This window comes from Choloepus didactylus, chromosome 9 (genome assembly GCF_015220235.1).
Source record: "Choloepus didactylus isolate mChoDid1 chromosome 9, mChoDid1.pri, whole genome shotgun sequence".
Classification (NCBI taxonomy): Eukaryota; Metazoa; Chordata; class Mammalia; order Pilosa; family Megalonychidae; genus Choloepus; species Choloepus didactylus.
Genome location: NC_051315.1, coordinates 15,927,739 through 15,949,615, shown reverse-complemented (window position 1 = coordinate 15,949,615; position 21,877 = coordinate 15,927,739). Strand labels below are relative to the sequence as shown.

The 21,877-nt window shown below is 38.1% G+C and overlaps 1 protein-coding gene across 3 annotated transcripts; it reads left to right on the top strand.

The window, feature by feature from the left end:
- Window positions 1-3,063: 3,063 nt before the first annotated feature.
- Window positions 3,064-21,601, top strand: INSIG2 (insulin induced gene 2). 3 transcript variants are annotated; one of them, XM_037849658.1, is made up of 6 exons: window positions 3,064-3,104; window positions 9,987-10,358; window positions 16,454-16,578; window positions 19,757-19,923; window positions 20,098-20,197; window positions 21,310-21,601. In XM_037849658.1, exons 2-6 carry the CDS (start codon window positions 10,115-10,117, stop codon window positions 21,349-21,351), a joined length of 678 nt encoding a protein of 225 aa, XP_037705586.1. In that variant the 5' UTR covers window positions 3,064-3,104; window positions 9,987-10,114; the 3' UTR covers window positions 21,352-21,601. The 3 variants fall into 3 exon arrangements, with proteins under 3 accessions (XP_037705586.1, XP_037705588.1, XP_037705585.1); XM_037849660.1 differs by lacking the exon at window positions 3,064-3,104 and adding an exon at window positions 3,114-3,228; XM_037849657.1 differs by lacking the exon at window positions 3,064-3,104 and having other exon boundaries at window positions 6,291-10,358.
- Window positions 21,602-21,877: the final 276 nt, after the last annotated feature.

The window sequence follows — 21,877 nt, the reverse complement described above, 5'->3', positions numbered from 1 at the left end:
CTTGTCTCCACTTGTAATTACATACTTACCTCTTAATTCTGTTTCCTCCCACTAGACTATAAGCTTCACAAGGGCAGGGTCCGGTCTGTTTTGCTTTCCTCCTGAGGCTCAGCGCCAAATGCCTGGCTCATCCTAGGTGTTCAGCTAATGTTTGTTGAAGGAATGAAGGGATTATTAAATGATCCATCCTGTAATTTCAAAAAGACAAAATTGACTTTTTGAGTCCCTCTACTATCCGTATCCCCGCCATACAATGCACCACAACAAAAACCAAAACCAAACCAAAAAACTAGAATTGTCTTTAGCATTTTTGGGTTCTAGCTACTGACTAGGAAAATTGCAACTTTTTGTTTTTATATGTTTTTAATTTGGGTTAGACTTCCAAGTCCAAGGTTCTTAGAGGCTTACTATAAAGCTTAGTCATCAACCCTTGGGCAATAATTAATGCTAGTATAACAATATCACATCTCAACAGTGCAAATAAACTTTCATGGGTGTTTATATCAGCTAACAAAAGGATTTTTGTTTGTTTGGTGTGTGTGTGTTTTCTAATTTACCTTTTGGCCCGTTCAGTTAGGAGACCAAACAATGGCATACAGTTAATGGAAAAAACCTTTCTCTGAGTCACAGAATTATCAAATCACTGATACTTTTACCTATGAAAAGAACCTGAGAAATCCAGACCTATCCCTCATTTTACATATGAGAAAAAGAAAGCCTAGACAAATTTATTTATCTGACATGCTTACACACACACTGTCACAGAGCTGAAATACAAAACAGGTTTTAAGAATCCTTCACCTGTGGATCACATTCCCTTTGTCCAGTATATGGACGGATGAGTAGAAAAATGGGGACAAAAAACTAAAGAAAAATAGGGCAGGAGAGGGGGGGACAATGTGGGTGGTCTTTTTTAATTCTTATCTTCACTTTTCCAGGTACAAGGAAAATGTTCAAAAAAATGATTGGGGTGATGAATGAACTATATGATGGTAATGTGAACAACTGATTGTACACTTTGGATGACTGTATGGTATGTGAATATATCTCAATAAAATTGAATATTAAAAAAAAAAAGACTCCTTCACCCGGGTTCCATCTATGGTATCACACCAACTTTAATGTGATCCAAACTACTCTGATTTCTCAAAGTTCTTAATTTATATTCGGGCACCAATTAACTTGAGATTTTGATGTTTTCACGATAATTGCCCTTAGTCCAAATTCATGAATGCTTGGTTTTCAGATCTCACCTCACCATATACCCTTCTACACTTCAGGTTCTAAAATCTGTTTCTTGTTTCTCCACCTCTGAGCTCCCACCAGAACATACATCCTCAGCATATCTGCCTACTCATCCTCAGTGTCCACTCGAAGACCACAACTTCCCTGAAAACCATTCTCAAACCTTCCAATCAGAACAACAGATGGTTTTGTGTATTTCTCCTACAGAATTTATGTTCTGCCTGTATTGTAGTAGGAATGCATGTATGAACCTTAGGAACTGAAAACATGTCCTTCTTGCTTTTTAGGCCCTGTCCCATCATTGTTATCAATAAATGTTTAAAATAAATGCCTCTCTAGGCTAAAATTTCCAAAGGATGTTCTTGAAGGCAATTTCTAAGTGTTTGAAAAGCTGGCTAAGAGGTGTAGCCATGAATTGTTTGCATAGGATTCATGTCACCCAAAAAAGAGCCATGACGTCAGGTCATTTTGAAGCTTTGTCTCTCTTATGGGTGCTTTTTCCTTTTCTTTTTTAAAATTCCTCAACCACTCAATATAATTGCCCACATCTTTTTTAACTGGCAGTTTAAAAACCTACAGGAGAGAAACCGAAGAGTTAAAGAAAATGTTTGAGAAAAAAGGGCCATATAAATACTTGCCTAAATAAATTTTGTCACAAATTTAGTTTCTCCTTCAACTTTAGAAATATATGTACTGCTAAAAATGTCAGAAAGATGAGAATTCATCTTATTTACCAGCTCATAGTAGAAGAAAACAGAAGTTTCAGAACTTCCACTCCTTTGTAGAAATACTAAGCAATTATTTTAGGCCCAGATTTCATCAAAAGCTTTCCTCAAGACCATTCTAACCTGACTACATTTATAAAATATTTTGGGTTAAGCAAAAATGGAATGAAAAATGGAATAGACCAGTAATGTAATGAATTCTAGAGGGATTTTGGTTTTACTTTTTGTTGTTGTTGTTGTTTAAGAGATTTTCCTTTTTTTGTTGCTGAAGACAACTCCTTGTAATGCCCTTTGGTCACTTACATATATGGCCTGTTTAGGCCATATATTCACAATACCAGTTCATAACACCTGGGTTGTTTCGTGTTCAAAAACTGTATTTTTTTTTTGAACACAAAACAATTTTTTTTTTAGAGTCAATGGAAAATAATGATTATAGTACTTCTTCTGACAGATAAAGGGTTACATAAGGTTTTGTATTTTCTCTACTTTTGTGTAAACCTCTATTCCTATGAAGAAATTGCCCCCAAAGCAGGTTACTGGTCATCCTTGGGGCACGACTGTCAAAGACAACAGCATAGTGCTGAGGGATGGAGAAGAGAGAAACAGCAACTACGCTTCTTATCCCAAAAGAGGTTATGACTTAACAGAGAAGGAGAATAGAGAGCACAGTCCAGCAAAAGCACGATAGAGAGCCACGTCCTCAACTGGAAGGGCTCGGCAGCCTGCGCTCCGGCGCCTGCAATTCAGCTCTGCGGCGAGGAACACGAATAGGGCGGCGCCTCTACGGAGAGTGTGTGTGTCACTGCACGACTCTCCTACAACGCCCACGGGGTCAGGGCACCCGTCACAACACACAATTCCCTGGTCAACAAACTACAGCTGCTGTCCCTGCCTCCCATCACCTCGACGGTCCACGCCTACCAATTTCCCGGAGACCGGAAGCCCTCTTGCCCCGACTCGGGGGCCAGCAGGCTAGTGGCTGCAAGAACCGGAAGTTCTTCTTCCCTGATCTCCCGAGCGCTGTCGCGTCGGCGGCACAGGCGCAGTAGAGCTGGAGCGGAGCAGTGGGAGGGGAGGAGGAAAAGGTGGAGGTGGGGCGGGGGCCGGTCCCAGAAGATGGCGGAGGCGGGGGTAAGTTGAGGTTTTCTGGAGGAGCGCGGGTGAGGGAGTGCTGAGGGAAGCGGCCTGAAGAAGGGGGTGACCCACGAGAAGAGGAGCTGCTTGTCTTTTTGCAGGCTGGGAACCCGAGTGGCAGGTGCGGGGAGCCAGGACCACAGATGGGGATAAGGACCTGGCTCCGGGGCCTGCTGGGCGAGGGGCTCCGGTTACCTGGAGAGGGGCGGCGAGGTCCGGAGGGGGACAACGGGGGTCGGGGAGAGGTTATAGAAGAGACCAAGGCTCCGCGGACAGCGGAAGAGTGTCGGAGCGTGAAGAAGGATGGAGGACGGCGGGAAGGGCGACCCTGAGGGTCTGATGGGTGGAAGTGGGCACGCTGTCAAGCACGGAGCTGTCAGGACTTTGGAAGCTTGTAGCCAGGCTAAGGAGACTCAGGTTTGGGAGGGGGGGATGGATCCCAAAAGATAGATAGTGCAGAAAGTTTCCAAACCGCAAAAAGTATGTTGACATTAGGTTGAGGTGTGAGACTTCGGCATTTGAGGTTGGGGTCGGATATCTTTGGAGTAGGTGGGTAGGTCAGTCAAAGAGAAGTCTTGCCTGGGCCTAGACGTCAGTTGGTGATAGTTGCTGGGGTTTGGGGGTTAATGAGGTTTGGCAGTCTAGCGAAGGAAAGGAGTGTGAATGATGGGGGGAGGGGAAGGAGTGGGGTATTAAAACTTAAGTGATGATGATCTATGTCCTGTTAATAATGGTGGGGAAAAGTTGTTTAAAGTATGGTGTTAGCTAGATAGGCTAGGAAAATGCACTGTGAAGAGTTGTTGTTTTGTAGAATTGATGAGGAAATGTTTTAAGAAGGAATGGGTAGGCCATTCCTTGATAGCTGGACCACTGAGACTGGCCGGGGTCAGTTATCACTTCTCCAGGTTGCAGGGGAAGGTATGCTCCAGTCCTGGTTGCAGAAAGAATGAGGTTTGGCCCTGTTAGTGAACCACTGAATGAAAATGAATGAAGGGGGTACTGCCACTAATAGGGACCCATGGGAAAGTAATAGCCATGTCCCCTTCCTATCCCCCCACCCCACCCCACCCTTTTGTCTTTCTCTGGGCATTGTGTTCAGTGTAGTGTGTTTTGTCATAGTTCTGAGAATGTATCTGGTGTAAAGTGGCCAAGCTGTGACTCATGCACATTTGAGAAAGAGGTTGATACTTTTAAAACTGACAACTGTTGATTTTACAGATGGTCTCGCTGAAAAGGAAAGAATAAAATGCAGTTTAGTAAATTTAAAGACAGTTTGTTCTCATTGTTATCAGAATGATGGAGTAGCCTTTTTTAGGGACTGAAATTTGACATTTAAAGGCAGTAATGGGATAATGACCACTGCTTGCTTAATGATTTCTGTGTTTGGGTTTTAATATTGAGGGAAAAGATGATTTGCAGTGTCTGTAAGGCAAACCTTTTATTTGTTTCTCTAACTAGAAGTTTTAGTGTCCCTAGCCTATGATTCACATTTGTGTGCTTTTATTTGTGTTTTATCGATTTTTTGATTTTCTTGCCTAAAGTCGGTTCAGTGGCAAACATGAACTTTGATATTCATTTGCAAAGCCCAGAATCACTGACAACCCTCTTTTATTTATCTAAACATGATGGTATCAACCCATCAATGGGGAGTTACACACCTAGAATAATACTTTTGCAATACTGATGATTTGTCATTGAACTTTGTCTTTTTGTTTAGTAATGTATTTTGTAGAAATTGTAGGTCAGGTTTCAAGGTAGAATTATTCGTGTCCTATGGGAAGTTTTTCTTTGTACATTGTTGGGGAAAAAACATTATTTTGGTATTGCCAGTACTTGATCAAAATGACTTTAAAAACTGTTTCTTGAGTGGCACTTAAATTGTTCTTGTATAGTGTTTGCAGGTGGAGGCCTTGTGGTAAAAGTTGGAGAACTCTGCCCATGGAGTCAGAATGCTTGATGCTGGTCCTGGGACTACCTGGAATCAGCTTTGACATTCTAGCAAGTTACGTAACCTATTTTATGTTATAACATGGGAATTTAAAACACCTGACTACTTAGCAGAGATATTATCAAGGATTTACTGAGATACTGTCCTTTAAAAAGTATTTTTTGCCAGAGACTTCTTCCCTGATCAGCAAATTACTTCTTGAGTAATGTAAATTTTTCAGCTAGATCTTTTTTTCTCTTTTTTAAATTTTGGAGACTCAAAGATATCACTGATATAAGTACTATTTAAAAGTATAGATATGCTTTGTTTTAAGAAAATAATGTCAGTATGTAATCAGAAAAACAAACTTCAAACAAAATTAATTAGGAAATATTTATTTCCCTTTAAAATAACCCACTTCCATAGTGTTTGTGGTTAATATCATAAACATGTTTTTTTAGGAACTTAATTATTATATTAGAGGGGGGTGAATTTCTTATCCCTTTGGTGAGTCTGGTCATTTCTAAAAAGTTTACTTTACATGTTTGTGGTAGCAAGGTCCGGTACCACAGTCTTGATCTGATCAATTCACTTGATCACTTTGGGTCTTGTCTGCCATGCCAGCAAAACGAGATAACTTATGTTAGTTTACTGATCCTTTTTTTTTTTTTTTAAACAATTTTAAAAATTGAAACCAACATTCAAGTAGTATCTGAAGGGTGAAATTCTGTTTCAGCAAAACCAATTTAACAATTCCAATTATGAAAACATTTAAAAATTAATCTTGTTATAGGTGATAACTTATCCCTCCCCTATTTTATCTGCTATACTTCATTTCATCGAATAAACAGGGAAGACTTTGTTTAATTATCTGCACACACACACACACACACACACTGTGATGGGTGCCAAATGTCAGAAATGACATGAAATAAGAGTATAGTTAGTCTTAATGTGGTATAAGCTTTCCAGTCCTCCAATCTACAAACCCAATATGAATTCTCCACCACAGATCTTCTAAACTTTGAATTTGCTGGACTAAAAAGGCACAGGGTGTGTGAAAACCTTGTGGTCTACACTCTCTTTATCCGGTGTATGGACAGATGAGTAGAAAAAAGGGAGACAAAAAGAAAATGAATAATGGGGGGGGGGGGAATAAGAGATGTTTTGGGTTCTTTTTTACTTTTATTGTTATTTTTATTTTTTTTATTTCTTGAGTAATGAAAATGTTTAAAAAATTGTGGTGATGAATGCACAATTATATGATGATACTGTGAACAACTGATTTTACGCTTTGGATGATTTTATGGTATGTGAATATATCTCAGTAAAATTGCATTTTAAAAAAAGGCACAGGGGCCATTATTTGTTAAAAACAAAGTGATGCAGTACTTTTGGAAAAGTAGAAATGGACAGTAAATTAAGGGCTTAAGTTCACTGATTCTTAACTTTTTTTGGATCATGGACTTTTTTGAGTACTTGCTATAAATCACAGAATCCTCTTCCCAGAAAAATACACAACTTCTTTTTGTTTTTGAATGGGGCTCTCATTCCCCCTGGAATGAATGATCTCCAACTTCCCTTCCATTTCTTAAATTTTAGGATACTGGGATTCTAAATCATTATAGCTTTTATTTTTGCCTCCAGTAATTATATACTATTGTATTGTGATGTGGTCACATAATAAGCTGTTTGGATCTCATTCAAACAGACATCACACAGATGATCTGTTCTTTTTAACGAAAATTTTTGGGGTAAAGTAGGAAACTGTAAATAAGTACTGCTAGGAAGCTTGTATAAAGAACTGTGGCAGAATAAGGTAAACAAACAGCAAGTCTCTAGCAGCTTTGAATAGAAGGAGGAAAGAAATTTCTAGCAATCAGAGACACTCAGTGGGAGGACATTGCCTCCTTGGAGGCATCTGGAAATATGTGGAGAAAATTTTGGTTGTCACAAATGGGTGTGTGTGTGTGCTGAAATTTAGTGGACAGGAGCCAGCAATGCTAAATGTCTTAGAGTGCTTAGGACACTTCCACACAACAAGGAATTGTCCTGCTCAGAATACCGAGGCATTTGACAAACTCTGATGAGTGATTATGAGATGGGGGCTAGTGCAACTGAAATAGCCTTTTAAAACTGAAGTTATTTTGCTGCTTTAAAAATACTGTTCTCATAAAACATCCTTTGCCCTTCATTCCCTCTTGGAAAAATTCACAAATAGGAACAAATGATTTGCTGGAGAAATTTGGATTGCTGAAAACATATACTAATTGTCTTCTAGTAGCTGTTTTAGAATGGGGGGCAGTTTGCTGTGTCTACTGGGAGTTTGGGAAGGGAAGATTCAGCTGTAGGTCTTGTACAGTGTATAAGTTGGGCATTTGATTTTCCCTTTAAAACATCTTTTTATACCTTGATCTAGTACTTTTAAAGAAAACTTCAAGGTGTTTGTACATATACTCACATGGTTTTATACTACTGTGTAGTTGCCTGACTTTAAGGTGTTTGTCATGTACTCACATGGTTTTATACTATTATATAGTTGCCTACTTACATTGGTGTTACTACCTAGAGAATATATTATAGTCAAAATGGTTCTCCAATGTCTACTCATCTTTTCAGTAATCAAATCCCCTTAAAAAAAGACCCATAGGTTAATAAAGAAGTCCTGGGGAGGTGGGGTGGAATGGGGCTCAAGGCACAGAATAAACCATAAGTTTTGGGATCAGTCAGAAATGAGATAAAATTCCATTTCCAAAACTGTATATCATGTGACCATAAGCAAGTTCTTAAATCTCTTAACCTAGTATCCTCATCTGTAAAGTGAGGATGATAATACCTACTTTTAGGATTTTTTTTGAATATTAGAGATACTATAATCTTATCTTTTGAAGATTAGAGTTCAATAGTGATGATGATGATGATGGAGAATTCCATAGCTATCGAACACCCTGCTCAAAGTGAGCAGGACACATGGCTTTCTGATATGCTGGACACCACAGCAAAGAATGGTCTGCAAGGGCAGGTCAGGAGGAGATGTTTTCTGGGGATTTTCAGTTGGCATTTAGACTGTTTTTTCCCATGAATCAGCTGTAATATATATTCATTTCTCTAGTCCTCTAAGCTGTAGAGCTCAGTTCTGCCATAGACTAAGTAAGTTTGTGAGGACTAGCTTGGGCATAGAACCACCTCCTCCTACCCCCTGAATGCTGGGCACAGAGCTTTGGGTGTGGCAGAGGCCCAGTAAAAAAGAACTGTTGTTTAAGTGTTTATGACATGGAACTGATAGGCTATGAAAATTATTAGCACTTACAAATATTCTCATTTTTATACTGATTATTTCTCATGTTGGCACCCACTTTACACATGGGTTTTGTTCCAAAATTCATTTGTAAGGTAGTTTGAAACGTGGAAACTCAGAGGAAATCTATTTTAAATGATTGGATCTAGGCTTGCCTTCCAAAAGGTCTGTTTAACCCACTATTGTTTGATTCAAAAAGAGTTAAGCCGATTTCGTTAAACAAGTATGAATATGTGACGCTCTCCCTGTGGGCTAGGTAGGCACCTTTCTGGGTATGTAGGCGCAGGGAGAGATATGATGATAAATAAGACCTATATAAAAAGTTTATTCTCCATAAAGCAACTATGCATATAATCATAAGATAGCTATTTTAAATGTATTATGGTTGCAAATAAACTACTCTGGGACTCAAAGGGAAGATCATGTATGTACTAACTTGTATAAATGCCCAAGAATATTATTGTGGGTCAGAATAAAAGTAAGTTACAAAAATACTCTGCATAGCATTTTCCCATTTAAAAAATGTTAGTATTTGTAGAGAAGGTGTGAAAGAGGATGGGGCAGTTTGAAAGGCTGACCACCATGGTAAGAATCAGGGCTTTGGAGCCAGACTGCATGGATTTGAAGCCAGCTCTGCCTCTTACTAGGGGTGTGAACTTGGTCAAGTGACTTATCTTTTCTCTGCTTTATTTGCCTCCACTGTAAAAGAGATATCATAACTGCAATTGCCTCGTAAGATATTGTGGGGTTAAATGAGTTATATGGCAGATGCTTAGAACAGCACATAGAAAGCCTCAAATGTTGTTATTTGTCTTGCACAAGCACACACAAAGGAAAGATCACTTTGGTTAGAGGAATAAACAGATACCTTGACTGGTTGTGCTAGCACAGGTCTGGGTTTTAGGAGTTGGGAGCCATGTGGTCAGAACTCCTTTGAATTTAGCCATTAGGTTACTCATTTTCTTAGCTTCCTTTCTGCTGCTTCTTCCAGCTTTCTCACAGTAGCTCCTATGGCTGAAGCAAGGGGCAGGCCAGGCTGAGACAGGGGTGGGACACAGCCGTGGCCCCGGGGGAGACCTTGTCAGGTCTGGTTTTTATGATTGGGGAATGTGTAGGTGAATGGGTGATGGTCTGCCCTTTGTAGAATGCTTTTGTGCATAAATTCATATATAAGCATTACACATTAAAACAGGTCATTTAGCGCTCCTGTAGAGGTTGCCCTCATTAGCAAATCATATTTTATTGTGATAAACACATTTTCAGTCAGAAGATGTTGATTTTGTGTGATGTATAAAATACTCTGCTGTAACTGATGGACTGAGGGGTCTAAGAAGAAACAGAAACATGGGTTTTGATCTTCCAGATTCAAGATAACCTGCTCTGCTTTTCTTTGAGGTTACAAGCTGCTTTTATTATCATTCTAACCCTTACGTCTTTTGGGTCACGGATTCTGTTCTAGTTAATACCAGTGTAGCAATTTATAGTTTATTACCTCATGCACGTAAACATACTTTTTAAACCTCGTCTTAGTCAGTTTAAACGGATTAGTATACAGACTTGTCATTTCATTATTTGTCCTTTTATGTTAATTAGTATCGAAATCAGGAAAATTGTACTAGACACACATTGATTTCTCTTTTCTTCTCTCTTGCAGGATTTCTGGTAAATCTTATTTTAGGGCAAGGTGAGGTACTGTTGAAACGTCAATCTGCTTTGATTCACAGACAGTTGAGTTTTTCAGCTGGAAGCTGATTTTGGCCGGTTTACTGAACTTATGAAACCATGGCGGAAGGAGAGACAGAGTCACCTGGGCCCAAACAGTGTGGCCCGTATATCTCATCTGTCACCAGCCGGAATGTGAACTTGATGATTCGAGGAGTCTTGCTGTTTCTGATTGGAGTATTTCTTGCATTAGTATTAAATTTACTTCAGATTCAGAGAAATGTGACCCTCTTTCCACCCGATGTGATTGCAAGCATCTTTTCTTCAGCGTGGTGGGTTCCACCGTGTTGTGGCACAGCTTCAGGTATGTCAAGGATTTCAGTAATGCTTAGAAAGGAAATAGGATAAATGAGTGTGGCTGTTGTCTGAACAGTAAATGTTTTAAAAATCAGCTTTACTGAGATAAAATTTAAATACGATATAATGCATGTGTTTTAAGTGAACAGTATGATGAGTTTGGACAAATATATACAGTCGTGTAACCATCACAAATCCACAGACAGAACATTCCCATTCCCCCCAAATTCTCTTATGCCTTCTTGCAATCTTTTCCCCACCACCAGACTACCACTGATCTGCTCACTGTCACTATAGATTGTATTTGCCTATTCTAGAATGTAATATAAATGGGACCATAGAATATGTGCTCTTTTTTGTCTGGCTTCTATCTGAACTATGAACATTTAAAATTTAATCCAAAAAACACTCCTAATTCCCACAGGGATGAGGTATTTAACCTCTTAATTTTGTCGTTTCTTTAACCTGTCTCATAAAAGTCTTATTTTAAGTTATTTTGATGATGATCACCACTATTTGGGTTTCAGGTTTTGATGTGTATATTATGATCTTGTTTTTGCAGTGGATAAATATTTGAAAGATGGGATAGTTTTATTCAGGTTTAAAACTTAATGTTATTCTTTTAGATTTTTGTATGTGCTTTTTCTCCTTAATATCTTGTTTTTAACTGTCCTTTAAGAATAATAAATACTTAAAGAGATCAATTAGGTAGAATCTCTTGGCTTAAAATCATCATTTCCCTGTTAGTTACTTTAGATTTTTTTTTTGGTGGTGGATAGTGGGTATTGGATAAAGTAGAGCATTTCAGAATGTCTTATGATGCTGAGGTTCCATAATGGGTAGTTCTTTAGCTTTTTCTAATGATCGAGGCCAATAGAGTGAGAGAATTCTGATTGAGGGAGAAAATTGCATTTTTGAATGTCTATTTGGTTTCATACTTAATTTACTTGAATACCTTGCAATATAACGTAGGTTCCTCTAGGCTCACATCTGAGATCTGGAGGTTGAAGGGTGAGGAGTTAGTTATGAGTCATTTTAAAATGACCTCGTGAAACATACTGGACAATTACATAATCCTGTCACATGGGCATTGTTGTGGTAAGGTTTCAGTCTGATTTATATGTTGATGGCTCACTATTGCAATATTTACATTAAAAGAGAAGACATCATAAAGAGGATGGTTCTTAAAAAAGTATAAATTGTATTTTATGACTCTGCTATGTCTACTGGTCCTCATGTATTTTCCTTTTTTAAATTTAAATCCAGAAGAGAAAAATAAAGTTCTCCCAACAACTTTTCCTAGTCTTTTGTTTCTTTTCTCTTATGTTACAGCTGCTGTCTGACCACTACTAGAAACTTTTAGGAACCTGGAAGAACATGTCTTCTCAGGATAGACAAAAAGGTCAGATAGGCAAGGGAAACTATTATTTATTGAATGTCTGCTAACATACCAGGCATGTCCCTTAACCCCAGAGATCTTTAGGGCAACACTGGGGAAGAGATGGCATTGCTCCCATTTGGGGGGATGAGAAAACTGAGATGGGGTGAGGAAATCAATGAGCCCAGGGTCCCGGAGCCATGAACAGTGGGGCCAGGCTCAACTGTCACACGCTGGGGAAGGGGACAGAGGGAGCTACTCACACTTGCCCCCACTCAGAGTGTCTCTTTCCAACCCTCCAGACTGGGTGCCAGGCTGGGCTGGATCAGACTGAGGCCTTTTAAATGCCACTGCGTATCTGGCTGGGGCTGGAGAACTGGCTTAAGCTTCCATTGTCGCTCCATTATGGAGAGTAACTGGGGCTGCATCTTCTGCCTGGTCCTTCTATTCCTGTGTTGTGGGCACTTTTGCCCCAAATGCTCACTTAGGAAGAAAAATTCTGAATATTAACCCTATGTTTCATCCCCTTTGTCCCTACTGCCCTTCCTTTCCCCAGCCACTGGGTTTTTCACACTTACCAATTTTCCCTCATACCTTTTCATTTGGGGAATTTGCATTTACATTTTTTGCTTAGGTGTTTCTTTGGAAAGCAGTGTGTTCTGTGAGGTAACTGAGCAGAAGTAGCAAGCCATTAGGAAATCTAGATTCCACTTAACTTTGCTACCAATTTTGTTGGGTGAGTCATGATGTTTAGTAAATGAGAGTGAAGATAGCAGATTTGTGGAAGTTGCCAAAGATGGAAACTGGATTTTTGCACCATCTGTGCTCCCCCCATCCCCACCTTATTTTAGGGAAAATATCAAGGGATAAAAGAGGGAAAAAAGAGGTAAACAATGTAAGTTAATTGTATGTAAGAGTTTGTGTATATATTAATGTATTTGTGCATATGTGTGGGCAAGCATTTTCAAAACTCTTTAAGTTAATAGCTCTGTCATATTAAGCCAGAAAAATTCTGATAATTGTCCTTTGATTTGCCTGTCCAGCCAGTATTCAGAGTCTGAACCACTAGCTTCTGGAGGGTCTCCAGGACCACCACTTTCTACCTGTAAACAGAAGGACCCCCTGGTTATTTGTCCCCTCTCCCTATGACACAGTCCTGGAAAATTTGCTAGTGGTTCTTCTAGAGGCACCACTTCTTGTAAACTACTTTCGGTCTTTTTTCTTTTCTTAGTTCCCTAGTTTTAGTTTAATAATGGCTGTTGTTACAAATTGATTAACCTGTGTATGTGTGCAGTGCACTAGAATTGGAGTTTGAAGCTTCTGGAGCATTATGAAGGGCCACAAAAAAAATTTTTTTTTAAAAGAATAAGGAAAGAAAAGTCAACTGTTATTGATTCAGTAAAAATAACTATAAAAGTTTCCTCAAAAATTACAAGTCGTCAAGTTGTGTCCATACTTATGAAAATAACTAATTTTAAAAAGGAAAAAAACAAAAACACCTTTTCTGTTTGGCTTTGCAGTCAGTCGATTCCCCAGTCCTGGAGAGCCCTGCAGGATTCCTCTCTCTCTCTCACCTTCCTCATCCAGTTTCCTCTGTCTCTTTCTTGGTCCAGTCCCTCAACCACTCTGCTTGAAATTTTAAGTCTTTTCTTTTTCTGCCTCTAATTTTGCCCCCCGCCCCGACGTGTTATATACCTACTGCTTTAAGAACATCTCCTTCCTCTCCCTTATAATATCAGATTGCCTTATTCTCCTGATTTCCTGGTTCCCTGCAGGGTCAAGTCTCTTTATGATATGGTCCTTGCCTGCTTTTGTCTTCCTCAGAGTCTTTTTGGACCCTGAAGCTCCCTTTGTGCCTTAATCTTAGAGTGTCCTGGTATTCCCAGGTGTTTTTAGTTGTCGATGCTTTTCCTCAAGCATCTCCTTGGGTTAGAATACCCTTTTCACCCCACTTACCTGGTGAACGCTCCTGCCTGAAGGGTCCCCGCTCCTGTGAGGTGTTCTTGACACCACAGCAACACATGCGAGGAGAAGATGACGGGGCCCCTGCTGCACTCTGAGTGCCGGCCCCAGCACATTATTGCATTTAATTGTTGCTGTGGTTTCTCAGTAGAATAAAAACTCACTTAGAGGCTGGGGCCACATTGTACTCTTTTTTTCTTTTTAAATCCCCAGCAATTTACCAAGAACCAGAAACATTCTGGGGCTTAAGTATTTGTGAAGGAAAAAATTCCCTTATCCTGTCAAAGTTTTCCAAAAAAGTATGTCCATTGAGTGGTCTTGTCATCGCCCCTTCCTTGCAGAATGTTTGCATCACTGCATTCAACACGCCAGTATGAAAAAGTGACAACTTAATACTATTTTACAAACTTCTTCTGTCTTTGGTCTTGGTAGATGGTAATTAGTTACTGGGAAATAACTCGAAGCTATCACAAGAAATGTGATTTTGCATCAGAGAAGCATCTGATTACTCACAACTGTTTGCATTGGATTTTATATGAGCATGCTTTGAACAAGTCTCTTGTACAAATAAGAAAGTGAAGGAAGAGGAAAAGAAGCTCAGGTGTACTTCTACTGAGCTCTTAAACAGAGAAACCTGTCAGTGGTGTGTATAGTACTATCCACCTCTGCCATGCCTTTATTTAAAGGAAAGAAAGAATACGTGTAATGGTAATTGACAAGCTTCCTCAAATTCTCCCTCTCAGTGAACAACTGAGAACCATGCACCCTCAATGGATTTGATTTTTATTGGCAAGTCCCAAGGCTGGCAGCCTGGCAGTTTAAATTCCTTTTTGTGTTTTTGCTTCCTCTCCTCAGTTGTTTCTCACTTCTGAGTCTGACATCACAGGCATAAAAATAGAGTCAATTTTATTTCTTTGTATCTATGCACACACATGTCAGTATTCTCTGTGTGATAATTCTTTACCTATGGGATCAACTGTTGAGGAAAATTGACTCGGAATGCCTGATTTTAGTTGATTTTACTCAGCAACAGGCAAAGGGAAGAGAAAAGAGAGCAAGAACAAGAGTGTGTGAGAGAAAGAAAGAGAGGGAGAGAGAGAGACAGAGAGACATGACAGATAAGCTGTTCATCATCACCCGTTGAGGAAAAAAGAGGTAATATTCATTTAGATACACTTCAGCTGTTAGGCATGCTTGTTGCCATTTTAATTGCGTAGACTTTTGGAGATGTGTCCGTCAATCTCGTAGGATTTTAGAGCAGTCTTTTAAATAGGCGTATAATGTGAAACTTTTAAATTTACTAATAGTCATTGGAGCTCCGCATTGCTGAAATTCGTTGTTAATTTCTATGCTTGGCAAACGCCTAACTCAAAAGGCCACTCAGTTTTGTGAACTAGAAAATGTGCATATTATTGCCTCATCTCACATCCAGATGGAAGGGTGGGCATGCAGCCTCTCTCTAATGCTGCACCGTTGGTCTGCTAGCCTTTGGTTTTTTATATTGATTGGTTCCCGTTTTTCCTTGAAGATTGCATGGATAGCTTGTGAGATATAGCTAGCCAATACCAGGCCAGGGAGGGACTTCTGACCCTTGGGTGCTTAGATTTTGGTACAGTAATTTCATGATACATCATGGGTGGCATATGACATTTTAAACATTCTTTTCAACTCATGTGACAGTTGTGTCTTTATTACCAGAATGGCAGCGTAATCATTCTGTTTAGAAAGATTAGCAAATAGAAGCTGCCTAGCTATTTCCTGTTAAATCTGTAGAGGTACATTTTCCTTATAACTTGTTGAAACACAGCTTGGTTCATAGGGGAGTCTTTTTTTTTTTTTTTTTTTTTTTTAAATGACCATCAACATTTAAAATCCTCTCCCATTTGATGAATAAAATACTGGATTTGACAAATATTTATGTTAAGAATTGGGTGAGAATATTTTGGGTCTCAATCATAGATATTTTGTTTATAGTTATTTATAATTAATTACATAGCATTCAAGATGTTCTTTCTAAAGTTAAGAAATTACTAAGATTATTTTTTCTTACCTTTTAACAGTGAATTTAAATTTTAACCTACAGTTTGTAATTCCCAGACCATGTGTCCTTCATTTTTCCTATGACTTATATGTCAATTTCTGTTGGCGTTTCCCTGCTATGATTCTATGCCATACAGTCTCATTAGAGGGCCGGGATGGAAGGGAGTCAGGACAAGTCCTTGGCTCCAGGAGACTGAGGGGGGAAGCTGGTAGGGGCAAGGCCAGCCCACATGATGGGACAGCTGGATCGTCGGAACATATGTTCAGTGAGCTTGTGGAACATGTTTATGCTTCTCGTGTCTCTTTAGATTTGTGGCATTTAATAGCATGTTTCATTGTTATGTGACTTAAAGAGAACATTGGTTAACTGTTAACTGGTTTGATGCTTTTCAATCCTCATAGATATTAGTAGTAGAAAATAGCATGAATCATCTAGTCCTGATGCTGAACTGTGACACTTCAGTGGTGTTTTGTCTGTTATAATTTAGAATACTGTTGTAATTGTTTACCATCTTTCTTCAGTGGTGTTACCCTATTTTTTTTTTCTTTTCTTTTGGAAGGTAAGTTGAAGACAGCAGTGTTTTCCATTAAGTAACTTGAAGAACTTTTTTAAAAGAATCTTTAAAATGCATATGGTGGTTCAAGTAACTTTCAGCTTAAGTGTTGCCAGTACACCGTCGCAGACAACTTAATTTTTTGTCTTTTTTTTTTTTTTTCCACAGCTGTGATTGGGTTATTATACCCCTGCATTGACAGGCATCTAGGAGAACCACATAAATTTAAAAGAGAGTGGTCCAGCGTCATGCGGTGTGTAGCCGTTTTTGTTGGGATAAATCATGCCAGTGCCATATCCTTTACGCTATAATGAAATGCGTAATAACAAAGCAGCTTCCGACAAACTAAAGGTTAAATAGCCTTTTGCAACTTCGCTGTTGTCAAATTGTAATGTGCCTACTTAGTCATAAAAAGAACATGAACTGTATTGTGAAACATCACAGTAGCAGTTGTGCAATTACAGTTTGAGGTATAACCTTTCACTTAAATCCCTGTTTTTCTATTTCACTTAGAAATTTCACTTAGAAACTGCACGTTGTAAAAATTTACATCTTTGCCTTAAATTAAGTTGTTTACTTACTTCCATAGTTTTGGTAATTCTAAGATTGAGACAGGTATGTTTTCAAAGGATTCTCTTCCTCTTTCTTTCTTCATGTAAGATTTGCCAGTAAGCACATGTGATGGTTTCAGGTGCTGGTTTGTTTTGTTTTGTTACTTTAAAGAAGTGATACTTTTTTTTAAAAAAGGCAGACTGTCATTTACTGGGTTAAATCAATACCAATAAACCATGTAATGTTCTTCAAAGTGGAATAAGTAGAAATGTCAAGCTTAGCTCTTGGCCAAAAAGAACTCTTTTTTTCCTAAGGTACATATTTTAAAAGTTTGATCATTGGAGAATTCTGGTCGTCTTATTTGGCAGCTAATGAGTGTTTTTGTAGTGTCCTATCTAGAAGGGTTCGATAGCCTTTGTTTTATTTCCCTTCTCCCTCTGCCTTCTACTCCCAGAAAAAAATGGCTACCCCAGGACAAAAGTTCTTTTCTCTCATAAGGTTTACCTCTTGTCCTCCCTGTCGCCTTTCCTTTGTAGAAGGATCTGGAGAATGCTGGTCATGTCTTTCTCTTTTCCAGAAGATGTGGTTTAGAGAGTGGAGGTGGCAGGAGTGTTTGGTGCTGGGAAGACCAGGAAGTGTGATGCAGGCTACCAAAGGTTTGCTTTTATAACTGCACCAAGCTCGGGGCTGGCAGTGATCACTGGAGAGAGAGGGTGGGTCATGAGGCAAGTAGATTTTTGTGTCTTTATAAAAAGTGTTGAAGTGTTTTAGAGACGCTTGTAAACAGAAAGAACAGAAACGTGGAAAGAGCCAGGGTCCTGGATTATGAAAACACATCTGCCTTCCTAAGCTCCAGTTGTGCTAGCCTTTGGATGTCTGTGAATTTCAAAATCCCACAGTGGCTGTTATTTTGATTTTCCATTTCAGATTTACCCTTTGTGTTAAATAATTTCTCCAAATGTTTACTTTGGTGAAATCTTTGGAGATTTATGATTTTATAAAAAACAAGTCTGGTTGTAGGTGGGCTTAAAAAGATACAGTCGTAGACTATGATATATAGACGAGAACTTAGAAATCATCTAGTTCAACATTTCCATGATGGTGATAACCAGATAACTGAAAGCTGGAAAGGTTGGGCAATTAGTGAAGTCATTCCTCCTTGCGAGTTTGTGGCAGAGCTGAGACCAGACCCCAAAGATCCTGACTTAAGTCTAGGAACATCTCATTCTCCTATCCCAGGGTCCTCAAGTGTGTTCCTTTCTCAGGTGGAATTAGGCTTCACTATCCCAGACATTTCAGCCAAGATTTCTGTTTTTAAGGAGAGACATTTAAATAGGCTTTTCTGGAATTTGCAAAACTTCATCTTTCTAATTTAAATTCTTTGCCTTGATCACTCTTCCTTTCTCTCCAAATGAAATACTTAAATATAACAATCTTAGCTGTCTCCTCTGTCCTTTAAGGAAAATCCAAAACTTTATGATAGACTTTTAATATTATTACTTAGACTTTAGAACATCACATAGTACTACTTTTTTGTGTGGCTGTATTTTACAACTCTTTTCACTGGAAGCCTTCTTATTTTGCTTAGACTCTTATTGAGGTTAATTTAGTTAGCAAAGATGGAACCCAGTTAATATCAGATTATAAGGATGTTTGTTGTGCACAGAAAATCAGCACTTATAACCTTTCCTTTTGGAGTTTTAGGTATAATATCAGCTAAACAATAAGAAAAGCTTTTCCAGAAAGCATACCCATAAACCATAGGCTTTCTGATAAATCAAGCCTAAACAAAGAATGATTTTGAGGGAGTAGCCCAGAACAGCGTTCAGATGCTAAGAAGTATAAGCAAGCTGGTCAGGCTGGTTTGGTGTGGATGGGGGCAGAGTGGTAAACAATGGGGGGAATGAAAGAAATGGGAAATGGCTTTATATGTGCCCTTTTTTTTTTTTTTTTTGACTCTTCTCTATGGTTACAGAATGACCAGTTAGTTTGGTTGAGACACCTAATACCCCCCAGAGAGCTGGTTATAATTGAAGAGCCAAGATGTGGCCTTTGGGACATAAATAATGCCCTTTTAATGACACTTAAAATTAATTCCTTGAGTATAATCCTCCAGCAAAGAAACGAGAAAATTGAATTTGTAAAGCTTCTTTTTGCGCAGAGACTTTAGAGTAGAAAAGGGCTGTACATTTGTGAGTAAATGCTTAAGTAGGTGATGGAAATAAAATATCATTCGAGCAAACTGTCCTGTAGCAGCAAGTCTGAGGCACCAGAATAGCTTGGCAGGTTGCAAGATAATGTTCACTTCAAGGCTTTATCCTCAACAAATTAAAAACTAGAACAGTTGACATAATAGAAAGGGATACTGTGTCCTTGGTACTCTTGTTTCTGAACTGCATTATTATAAAATGTGTCTGTCAGTAAATCATAGAGAGAATGTGGTACCCTGCTAAATAGCTGTCAGCTCTTCTATTTTCAAGTTCCTGTCTGATTCTCAAGTCATTCTAAAGCTGTTTGAGAAGTAATATTGGTTTCCTTTTTAGAAAAAATGTGTTCTGTTAGCAGTACTTACGTTCTAAAATTTCTAGTTACATATTTTTTTTTTTGTATTTTTAGCAAGGGAAGCATTTCTTAAATAATGGGCTTGATCTTATAATTGGGAATGTATGTAGACTTATTTTTTTCTGAGGGATCACAGGTCAGTACAAATCCATTAATGAAGTATCATGCCTTCTGTGTATCTTTAGTAAATGCCAGAGACAGCTTTAATCCCAGGTCATCTACTATATAATACTAAAAGACTGAATACACTCTAGAATAAACAGTTCCCTTCTCCACAACATCTCTTATTTTAGAAAAAAGATAAGTTGATATTATTTGGTTACAAGTTTTAAGATGACTCTTTAACACTGATCTCAGAAAGTGGATTTTGATAACAACATTCAGTTGTCTCTCACACTGGCTGCACTATCCATTGGACTGTGGTGGACTTTTGATAGATCTAGAAGCGGTTTTGGCCTTGGAGTAGGAATTGCTTTCTTGGCAACCTTGGTCACTCAACTGCTAGTCTATAATGGTGTTTATCAGTAAGTATTCTTTTTGGTGCTTGTTGGCTAGATAAATAAATAAATGGATTCAGAATTGAGATTTTGAAATTGGGTTAGCTAGTTTAATATACAGAACAACTTATTTTTGTTGCAATTATCTTAGTGTCATTGTTCTTCCCTTGTTGGTTGTTAAAAATATTTCTGTTATTCTAGATATACATCTCCAGATTTTCTCTATGTTCGTTCTTGGTTGCCCTGTATATTTTTTGCTGGAGGCATAACAATGGGAAACATTGGTCGACAACTGGCAATGGTAAGCTGATGCTTGTATACACACTTTCTTTTAATGAAATCTATGACAAGTTTTTGTCTAAATGGTATTCCTTCTTTGAGGGAAAGCCATTTGTGAAGACAACATTCTTGTGATCTCTCTTTTTCAATGCCATCGAAATAAACCTTTTGGAAGAATTTGATCATAGGCGTATTGAAAGTTGAAGGGACCACTGGATAGAAAAGCCAGTATGTGTTATGGATAAAATGATATGCTTGATTGCCTAAACTGGGATATTAGAATTTTTAAAAATTAATCTATAGTTTTCTTCTCCATCAAAGAGGGACAATTAATAGAGGCACTACTAATGTCTATGTTGCTGCAATGTGTGTAAATTGGAAATGTCTCCAACCATTCAAAACATTTGATCGTCTTAGTTATGAAGAAAACGGATACCAATGGTCACCCCCATCATAGGTGGCAAAGGTCTTGGAGTAATATTCGGAGGCCACAACAGTTTCATGGTTAAGCACTGCCACTTTTCCATTTCAGCCAGCTAGGAGAATCGAGTGCTTTGTCTTACTGTCTTTTTGATAATCCAGCCACACAATTATCCTAAGCCTGTTTTTGGTTTTCCTTATTTTGAATTGTAGGTATACGTTTCTTTAGCTGTGTTTTAAAAATACTATTTTGACTGGAAGCTTTTGCTAATAAAATAATTTTTTCCTTTAAATCATAAAATGATTTAAAAAATAATAATCTGAATTCACTACATCAGTCCTGTCCTTAAATTTATGACCTTTCCTTTGCTTTATTCACCCTACCAAAGACTGAAAGAAACCTACTTTGCTTCCTTTTTCTCTTTTTCTGTTCATATTCTTGAGCTGATCTAAATCATGTATTGTTATTTGCTTGTAATGCAGAAGCCTTGTGTTTCTCCTGCCTGTGGCTATGGCTCTGTCACTTCTAGGATGTGAATTTTCATTTTCCCTAACACATTTGTCATTTAAGCATAATAACTGTGTAACTCTTTAAGACTCTTTGAGGAGTAGAGTGTGCATATATTAATAAAATATTAATTTTTATAGTTTTTTTTAGAGAATTTGGAAATTACCAAAGGAAATCCTAATCTGTTAACCTTTTAATTTTTACAGTACGAATGTAAAGTTATCGCAGAAAAATCTCATCAGGAATGAAGAAGGCAAAGTATATATCTTTTGTACAGAAAAAAAAGACGAAAAGGGCATGTAAATGATAGATATACCAACAAACTTTTGGACTGTAAAATTGCCAGGATGCAGTTTTTCTCTTGATTGGTATATTTATATATATATATAACTGCAATCTGTGATTGCTTCATCTGTAAATCAGTTGCAAATCTTTATGTATTTGACTTAAATAACTGTAAAATATATATGCACTACATTAAAAAAATTTTGATTATTAGATGAATTTTAAATTAATTTTTTAAACATACCATACATTGTATCACAATGTTGATGTGCCAAAATACTCTATTACTGTCATGCAGAGTGTAAGAATGCTTTGAACAATTTATAAACAGTGAAATAAAATAAAAGGCAAACCAAAACACACACACACATAACACACACACAAGGAAAGCTGATGTTTTCTCTTTTACTTACTGTTGTGCCTATTTATTTTTCTAATCACAGCAGCATGAGTATGGGTACCCTAATGTGTGGCTCATCTCTGTTTAAT

Coding starts and splice junctions, on each gene's coding strand:
- INSIG2 (XM_037849658.1), top strand. CDS start 10,115: ATGGCGGAAGGAGAGACAGAGTCACCTGGGCCCAAACAGTGTGGCCCG. Junction 16,579..19,756: donor GGATAAATCATGCCAGTGCC/ATATCCTTTACG, acceptor CACTGATCTCAG/AAAGTGGATTTTGATAACAA. Junction 19,924..20,097: donor GTCTATAATGGTGTTTATCA/GTAAGTATTCTT, acceptor CTGTTATTCTAG/ATATACATCTCCAGATTTTC.